Source organism: Mus pahari, chromosome 5, assembly GCF_900095145.1.
Source record: "Mus pahari chromosome 5, PAHARI_EIJ_v1.1, whole genome shotgun sequence".
NCBI lineage: Eukaryota > Metazoa > Chordata > Mammalia > Rodentia > Muridae > Mus > Mus pahari.
In genome coordinates this window covers 105,372,401-105,382,027 of record NC_034594.1, presented here as the reverse complement: position 1 = coordinate 105,382,027, position 9,627 = coordinate 105,372,401, and the positions used below count along the sequence as shown (strand labels likewise).

Here is a 9,627-nt window from a genome sequence, read left to right as displayed (position 1 = left end):
CTTGAACTCAGAGATCTACCTGCTTCTGCCTCCTGAGTGTTGGGATTAAAGGTGTTTACCACCTCCCCCGCCCCAGCTACATTGACCTATGTTATAAAAACATACTAGGCCAAGATGGAAAGAAGTCTGTGAGATTTAAAGTTGATCAAAAATGGAGTTCTAGCTAATGCTTCTTTAGAATGTTCTTGCTTAGGAATGGGAGAAGCATGTCTCAGACATTGATAATTTGTGGACAGTCATGAGGGCAATTTGGCTATGGCATCTTTGTATTTATCACTAGGGTTGAATCTGTCAATCTGGGTGGCTACAAGGGTGTGCCCTTCCTCTGTCACCATGCCATGTGTGTCTCTCTAGGGCTGTTTGCTCCATCAAAAATAGCAATGTGTGTCTATAGGGGAGGGCACTCTTTGGTTAGTGATACATGAGCCGTTGAGCTTTCTTGCTGGGAACTCCAACAAGCTCTCAAGAGGGATATGTGGGCATATGTCTACTTGGGATTTATAGAAGGGCCATAAGCTTGGACTGTGGGTCAGAAAGACTTGGTTCTGACCTGGAAGAACAACCCCAATGATGCTATTTCTCTAGCACTCACTTTCCTCATTTATATAAAAGAAATTTGTGAATAACAATACATATTACATGTTGGGTTATAGGGTAGCTCTTACTGTAATAGAAAACCTAGAGCACTAGGTGCTTCAAGAAGAAGAGCATTCATTTGCTGTCTGTATAAAGATCTATGTAAGTATTTTAAAGATGAAATTATGGGTCTATGTTCACTAGGACACAGCGTTCCTTGTCATTTTTATCTGTCACCCCCATGTCTTACGGAGTGCTCCTCCAAGGTGGGATGTTCTAACCTCAGAAGAAACGCATTTCCCTTTGCATCATTTTCACATGTAGGTCACTGCATAGAACTTAAATCGTGCACAGGAACCCGCTGTAACAGACGCAGAGAAATTAGGAGGTGAATTTTGTATTTTTGACAGGCATATACTTAGCTAACTATTAGATCTCTGTCATTGTCAGAGAGTGGGAGAATAAAATGGCATTGATTGGCTAAAACAACTAGCCATCTCAGCTACAGACATTTGGGAGATTTAAACAAGACTATCCAAGTTGCGAGAAACCTGAACACCTGGTGGGTATAGAACCATCACTCACGTGTCGTTGCCTGTGCTGTCCACGGCACCATGAGACGGTAAGCGCATACCTTGTAACCACATCTTGCTGATAAAGTAATCCCCAGCTGCTTCTCTTCTTTTAAAAGATACGTTGAGCTTTATCAATTATATCATTTTAAAAAATTTTTGGTTTGTTTGGGACAGAGTCATGCTATGTAGGCCAGGCTTCCCTACACGCCTATGTAGCCTAGCGTGGTCTTGAGTTCGCATCAATTCTCTTTGGAGTCATCCTCCAAAGTGCAGTGATTACAGGCTTAAACCATTCCGTCCAGCTTTTCAAGATCCCTTTAAGCATGTCTTCATAAACTAGAACTGTATAAAAAGGAAAGCATGGGCAAGGTGAGCAGAGCGTGCACGTGGTGGTTGTCTTGGGTGACACACACAGGGATGGGCTGGATTCAGCGCTTTGTCCACAGGTGCCCATGGCATTATTAAGGAACTATAACCTAATAAAAACAAATGCAGGGACCAGCACTCTAACAACAAACAGGCACCACGAATCCGGGACGGCAACCTAATGCAAGTCTCTATGCTTGCGGTCCTTGCGCAGTCTTCACATGTACGATAGTACACGATACTGATTTGCATGCCGATATAAATCCTAATTTTTTTTTTTTTGTAAATAGATTCCCTACATCTTTGTAATGCTTTTCTGGGGTTCACAGCCCGGGGTTTGCACATGATAAGCATATACTCTAGCTCTGAGCTACAGCCCTCACCTGACTTCCAACTTCTGAAGTGCTTTAACACATCCTCAACAGCTATTGCTTAAGTAGCTCACTACAGATGGCTGAGAGCTTGGTGTTAGACAGGCAGGGCTCTGGGCTTCATTTTGTCCTTATAATATCTCTACAATGTGGGCAGAACAGATGTCATCTCTGCCATTTTTTAGACAGGAAAGAAGGAACTGAGGGAGCAAGGGACTTTTGTAAGGTCACATGGCTAGCCAGTGTTAGAATGGAAGGTTCTGGGTCTCTTGTGGTGTCTTTTCCTGTGGTTCATCTACGGCCCAGCTATCCATTGGTTATTCATTTATACCATGCTAGATGCCATATCCTTTGGAGCTGTGTTCACATGAATGTACTTTTTTTGGTGTGTGTGTGTGTGTGTGTGTGTGTGTGTGTGTGTGTGTTATGTGTTCTGGCTGTCCTGTGTGCTCTCTAGCTCCATCAGACCTTTGTAACTCCAGGAGAAACACCCCACTGGACACATTATTCCCAAGACCTCAGGTTTAGGCATCTTCCCAGAATTCCCTTTACACAGGAAGGCTGCTCAGTGTCAGGAACAGGTCACTAGGCAGTGGGAATAGAACAAGGAAGCAATGCTTGAGGAATGGTGTGGTTTAATATTTCATGAGAATTGATGCCGTATGCTTTATGAAGAGTTCTCACGGATGCCATCACATTTAATTTCTCCTTAGTTGTAGATAGAAATGTTAGGCTTTTTCTCATTCTCCCTAAGAGTAAGGCACCTGTTAGGGTACAAGAATTGCTGAAGGAAGACCCCAAACACAAATAGTATGCAAAGACAAAGAGCGTTTATTCTGCAGAAATTACTAGCATGCAGGGGTCAACAATTCATCAAGATAGTGAGGACCTGAGGGGCTCACAGGCCTCCTTTTATGCAGGGCTAGGAGAATTTTCCAGAAGGATTAGCTAACCTCGATTGACCTCTAATATGATTGGTAGGGACAAAGCAGTGACATTAGTACACTTTTGATTGGCTACTGTGTTAGTTTCATTATATTTGGTGAGACCTTGAATTCCAGAGACCAGCTCAGCTCTGGCCGTTATCTCCTCTGGCCAGGTGTCCAGGACATTGTCTTGGCTCTGGAGCCACCCTACCTAGTTCAGGGTCATCATTGACTAAAGGCCTATTGTCATTGGCTCCTTCTGAGGATCCCAGTATGCTGCCCTGGGAATTGAGAATTTTTATTTCTAAGGTTTGTATACCTCTCACACCTTCTCCTTCTCCTCCTCCTCCTCAGATTTATTTATTTATTGTTATATGTAAGTACACTGTAGCTGTCTTTAGACACACTGGAAGAGGGTGTTAGATCTCATTACAGACAGTTGTGAGCCACCATGTGGTTTCTGGGATTTGAATTCAGGACCTCTGGAAGAGCAGTCAGTGCTCTTAACTGCTGAACCATCTCTTCAGACCCTCTCACACCTTCTTAGGACAATCGGATTCTGTTCATTTCTATTTTGTAGTTTTGCACGGTGCCTTGCTGCCTCTGAATAGCTCATTCTCTTTCTAGCCTCTGGAAAGAAAGAGGTGATGGCTACATGCCAACAAGAGGTCCCGAAGACCCTCTGTGAGTACATGGGGGCAATACAGAACTGAGGCAGTCAGGATGGGAACCCCTTTCCACAGGAGCCAATGAGGCCTTCCACCTCCTCATCCCCAGGTTCCTTCCTTTTTCTGTCCCTGCATCTTCATGGCCTCAAGCAGTGCCTTTGAAACGGGGAGCTGTGTAGCTCTGTCTTCACTGTGGAAGGAATCTATCCAGCTGCAGACTGAGGAGAGCCAATCTGCCCTCTATTCTCAGGCCTGTATCAGCCACACTGCTGACCCAACTACTGCATCTACCTCCCCCCCCCCCGGGTTAGAATTATCACCACAGGGATGAGCAAGAAGTATTGAGCACTGAAAAAGTACTTCTTGTCTCCTTGGTCCATAATGAGTTGGATCTCAAGAGGGGGACTACAGTCCTTCACCCGTTCATCTCTGTCTTCCTTGGTACAAGCATCTTCCAGAAATCTAAACAGGGAGTAGCAAATGAGCCTTGCTGTCCTGGGCTATGTCTCCAATGCCCTTTTCTCAGGACACTGTCTCATCTCCAGAGTTTTGTTGGGACATATTAAAGACTTTGTGTGGCTGTGGTCAGGTCTCATCTTTAATTTGTATCAGTAAGTAAACCAGAGCTATATATCTATTTTGTTCTTCTGCCTCATGTCTTAACTGCTAGAACAGTCAAACCCTTGTGGATCTCAGCAGTGCTACGAGTCAGTTAGGCCTATTTTCCTCAGAGGCTTGTACTAGAACTAGGTTGCTTCAGGACTACTTATTGGGTATAGCCTCAGGGACCATTTCCCCAACCTTAGAACCATCCCCCAGCCCTTCCCCTTGTTCTGTAGTCGCAATGAATTAAGAACACAAATGTATAGGTGTACCTCCCAGAGAGACATGAAGTTTGTGAGTATTTTAAGACAGAATCTGCCTTTGTTGTTCAGGCTGGTCCTGTGACTTGTCATCCTCCTGCTTCAGTCTCCTGCATATAGCCAGGATAACAGGTGGCTAGAGTGTCCCATTCCTTTCCTATATTGGGTCATTTTGGGTTTACATAAAAATATGTTCAAATGAATAATAACTAAATTGTTCAGTAAGTCCATGAGAGAGAGAGAGAGAGAGAGAGAGAGAGAGAGAGAGAGAGAGAGAGAGAGAGAGGTAAAACTCACGGAAATTGTTACTATTGCCTGACACTTGATCCTAGGATGAATAGTCTCTGTTATTCCCCCGCCCCTGGCCCCGGATTCTCGCTCTGCCCCGGTACCCCTCACCCCCACCCCCAGGGTCCACGTAGGAAGATTCTTATCAATCATCCGTTTCTTTCAAAATACATCTCCTCCTCCAATTCTCCGATGACCTGTCTTCTAGATCCAAGCAGTTGGAGAAGTGAGGGTTTTGTTTGTTTTTTTCTTTTGCCCTCCTCCCTTTCCCTCTGCCCGGACCGGGTTAAGAACTAGGATGTCCTCGGTGCTCTCCATAAACCGGATTGCTCGCAGTCCTTAAGCGCTCCCGCCACTGGACTTCCTCCCCTTTAAGGCCCACCCCTCCCCCATGTCCACGCCTCCCCCAAGTCCCACCCTCGATCCTCCCCTTTAAGGACTAGCCCAGGACGCCGAGCAGCCTGTGACGCGGCCGCCGCCCCCGGGCTGGTACTTCTCGGCGCGGCGATTCCTCCGGCCGGGCCCCGCCGTCCCGCGTTCCCCGGAGCGCACGTCTCCGGGGGGAGGGAGCAGGGCTGGTGGGTGCCCGCGGCGCACAGCGGGACCCACGGGGCCCCGCGACCCGCCGAGCCTGGAGCCGGGCCGGGGCGGGGCAGCCGGCTCCAGCCCGGAGCAAACTTCGCCGCCGGGCGGGGCGTGGCGGGGACCCGGGCCCGAGCCGGAGGAGGGGGCGGCCGCGGCCCCTGCCTCTGCGCGCGAGTCGCCGGGCACCATGCTGTCGGGCTCTCCGGGCCAAACTCCGCCGGCGCCGTTCCCCAGCCCGCCGCCGCCAGCCCCGGCCCAGCCGCCGCCGCCGTTCCCCCAGTTCCACGTCAAGTCGGGCCTGCAGATCCGAAAGAACGCCATCACCGACGACTACAAGGTCACCAGCCAAGTGCTTGGCCTGGGCATCAACGGGAAGGTGCTGCGGATCTTCGACAAGAGAACCCAGCAAAAATTCGCCCTAAAGGTAAGTCTGGGCCGCCCGGGATCGCGCTGAGATCCGGTGCAGCTTCCGGTCACCCCGCGAGTGGCCGGCACCCGAGAGGACTCACGGGGACTGCCATGTTGGGGTGTGAGTGGGATCCAGCCGGGAGGCCACTCTTGGGTCCCGGACGGCCTCTGCTCGCTTCACCCGGCGCCGAGGACCTGGTGGCCTCATCCTCCCTCCCTCCTTCCTTTCTGCGGGCACAAAAGGCCCTTTACTCATTGAGCTGGTTGGTCGGTCGGTTTGGAGAAGTTCGCTCTCTGAGGTTTCCTTAACCCTACTCCTTATTTGGGAGCCGGAATGTGACTTCGCTCTCCTCGGCCTCGCGAGGTCGGCGCGCAGCGGTGGGGCGCGTCGGCGTGGCGCGGCGCGGCGCGGCACTGGAGACTGGGGACCCCGCCTCCGTGCCCCGCGATTGTCTGGAACCGCCAGCGCCTGGCCTGCGCTGCCCCTTAGGCTGCGCCGCGCTGTTTCCATTGCTCCCTCCACCGTAGGAAACCTTGTCTGTAAGCCATGCTTGGCCCAGTGCTGGTACACTGGTCCCTGGTAGCCAGAGACTCAAAGGCAGGAAATACTATTCCTGCATTTGGGAAACCCACTCTTAATCTCTGTGGGTCTACCTGTCTGCTTCTGTTGGTGGTAGCGAAGAATGGGGATTTCAAAAGGTCCCAGTGAAGCAGGGGAGTCTGTCATTCAGGGTCACTGCAAAGTTTTCTTCTCTCAAGGGTTTCAGGTTACACCATATCTCTAAAGGTCACTTGTCAGGTTTCTTTCTCCTGGGGTGTCTCAATGATTGGAGGAGCAAACTACTTCCTGTGTTATATTTTTCTCTTCCCCCTTCAGCCCTCACAACTTGCTTTGTTTCAGCTATTCTAGAATACTGATAGATTGAATTATGGGTGAGACCGCTGTCATACATGGTCAATGGGACCGAAACTTGGTACTTTGTAAGGGGAAAATAAGTTCAGTTTTTGTGATGTTTTGCTGTTTTCATCCTCCGCATCACATTAAAAAAAACAGGCAAACTATAAGCTCTTGGGGAGTTAGGTAAGCGAGGAAAGGAGTTGATCTGGTTGACCGGTGGCTCTGACCTTGGGGACTGGAGGCAAGGGAACAGTTTGACCACGGTTAACTGTATTGTTGAGGAAGTGACAGATGTTCATTCCCGGAAAGATTTCTCTCTCCTCTGCGATGCCATCTGCCTTTACCCATCAGCAGACTGGGGCTACTAGCTGTTCATTCTCCTAAAGACTTCACAACAAAAAAACCCCCGCTGCACCCCTTCCTATTCTGTTTGAATACACACACACACACACACACACACACACACACACACACACACACACGCGGTCCTCTGAAGTGCTCTTGGCTGTCAATTCAGATCGCTGGTATAGTTAACAGAAGTTCGTGTACTTTTCTCCTTTGAATAGTCTTGAAAGGAAGGAACCTAGCCGCGGTCTTCATGCTTAACCTTCTCTAGTCAGTGGGTGACGACGGGACTCAGTCTGTTTTGACGAGCAGCCTGCTCCTAGATCTTCCAGGCTGATTCAGCTGGCAAATTGCAGATTTCGAGTACATCTTTGTGTTGAGATTTAGTAGCAGAGGAAGAAAGGAGAGCCAAGATGTTTGGAGAGTGGCAGCCGTGTCAACAGCATTTGCATACCCAAATATTGGCTGAGACATAATCCAGCCACGAGGGAATCTGGTTAAAAGAAGTCCTGTTTCAGTGACATGCACCACCGAGATTCTTGTGTCTTTTGTTGTTGTTGTTGTTTAAAGATTTATTTATCATTATATGTAAGTACACTGTAGCGGTCTTCAGACACACCAGAAGAGGGCGTCAGATCCCATTACAGATGGTTGTGAGCCACCATGTGGTTGCTGGGATTTGAACTCAGGACCCTCAGAAGAGCAGTCAGCGCTCTTAACTGCTAAGCCATCTCTCCTGCCCAAGATTCCTACGTCTTACACTTTAAAAACTTTAGGTGCTGAGTAGTGAAATGACACACAAGGAGCCGTTTTTTTAATGGGCAGCATGGGAGGGGAGGATACAGTGGAACAGGCTGGGTTGGTGCTCCATCCCTTTGGGTGCTAAGCAGAGACCTGTGCTCTATAGAGTGGATCGGAACAATTTGCCCAAGGCAAGCTGTAATTCTTGCCATTCACTTGACCTAGGCAGGAATTGAACCCAGTTTTTAGTCTCTGGCCCCTCTCTGCCAGTAACTACAGGGTATTGACAGGCAAGTATCCGCTTGCTGTTTCAGTTTGACCTATTGGCCCCACTTGTTGCCCTGAGGTAAGTGGTGGGTATGGTATATACCACCTTTCAGCTGCATTTACTAAAGTTGGAGAGGCAGCTTTTAAGCCAGCAGCTCTTTGAGTTTTGGATGTATAACAAGTCCCCCTACCCCCCTATTAGGGAGTTTGTGACAGACATCCTATTTATTAACTCTTTGGGGATTCTGTAATTTCTGTGGTAGGGACACCCAGTCTCAGTCCATCTGTCTGTCTTCCACGTGGGTTACACAGCTGCATTCTGCCTTACTGTGTCATGGTGACGCTTAGGTATTAGCTGAGCAAATTTAATTAAAGCTCGTGTTATTGTCCCACTCTGCTGTTCAGTGCTGATTAGGTGAAGCGTGTTATTGCTTTACAGAATACGGGATGTTGTCATAACTTATCTCTGTTTACCTTTCCATTGCGTAGACTAGGGGAAGCAAGGCCCTGTAGTTTCTTCCCTTTCTCCAGTGTGCCTCTCTCTCCAGGTCGTTGAAGTGCCACAGTGACGTAGCTGCTTTTGGTAACATGATGGAGAGACTAGAACCTCTCACCGTTGTCCTGGACATTGTTGAAGGGCAACACCAGCACCCTCTCACTGCCTATGCCCCCATCCCACCCCCTCCAGTAATGTCCTCATCCTGTGTCCTCACTGGAGAGATGGCCTGATAGCGTGGCTGGCAGGGGGCAGTCGCAGTGTGACATTTGCTGGGTGGAAACATGAGGTAAGGAAAGTCTCATGATCACGCCATCCAGTTTGGTTCCAGGGAGTTGACAGTTTGTGGAGCATTTACCATAGGTTTATTAGGCTAGAGGGTAGAGGCATTAATGCCCTATAAAATGTTTCCGGTCAAGAAATCTATTTGGAGAAGGCAAGATCAGTAAATGTTGTCTAGGGCAGCAATGTCAAATATGGTGGGAATTCTTTGTATATAGCTATTTGTACAGGAGTAGCCAGCGTGCAAGCATAAAACCAAATGGAAAACACAGTTGCCAGCCACAGTTTGAACACTCAGAAGATTGTTGAGTCTTGTAGGAAAGACTACTGGTCTGGGGTCTAAATTGTGTGACCAGGAATAGAGGGATTCTGAAAGACAGACATCTGTGAGGGAGGATTGCTGCTGCCGGGGCAAGCCTTGGCTGCTGCTGGTGGGAACTTGTTGGGCCTCTGAGGAATGAATGGGTCTGCCAGAAGTCTTGAAACTGGCTGTGGCCAGAGCTGAGGGGAAGAGCAGAGACCAAGTAGGTCAGGAGCAGTGGTGCTAGAAGCTCGGGACCGAACTGACTTGTCTTGGGGCCCAGTCAGCTTTAAAGTGTTTGGTTTTGTTTTGGGGAAGTAGGTAGGCATCATTGAAGTTGGGGTTTATAGACTTAGACAGAAAGGCCTTCAGAGAATATTTCTGTCTTTGGGAATATGGCTGCAGGCATGCCATCCTGGTGTGGTCTTGACCTCTCTACTGAAGCAGGACTCTGGGTCTCTCTTGGTGCAGGATTAGAAGTAGGTTAGTTAATGTTCCAATGGTCCTTTTTCATTTGTGAATTTTGGACTTTCATGGAATCTGAAAACTCTGTAGTTAAAGTTATGGTTGGGTGTCTAAAAGTGAGGCAGTAAGGAGAAAAACCCTCATATGGCCTCAGGGCCACATATTGGTGTCTGTGTGTGTGTGTGTGTGTGTGTGTGTGTGTGTGT

The 9,627-nt window shown here is 48.6% G+C and overlaps 1 protein-coding gene across 1 annotated transcript in view; it reads left to right on the top strand.

The window, feature by feature from the left end:
* Nucleotides 1–5,090: 5,090 nt before the first annotated feature.
* The window catches only part of Mapkapk2 (MAPK activated protein kinase 2), a 46,519-nt gene continuing 41,982 nt past the window's right edge, over nt 5,091–9,627 (top strand). The window contains exon 1 of the mRNA XM_021197420.1: nt 5,091–5,642. Coding sequence (XP_021053079.1) covers nt 5,406–5,642 — 237 coding nt within the window. The 5' untranslated portion in view covers nt 5,091–5,405. The remainder of the gene's footprint in view (nt 5,643–9,627) is intronic.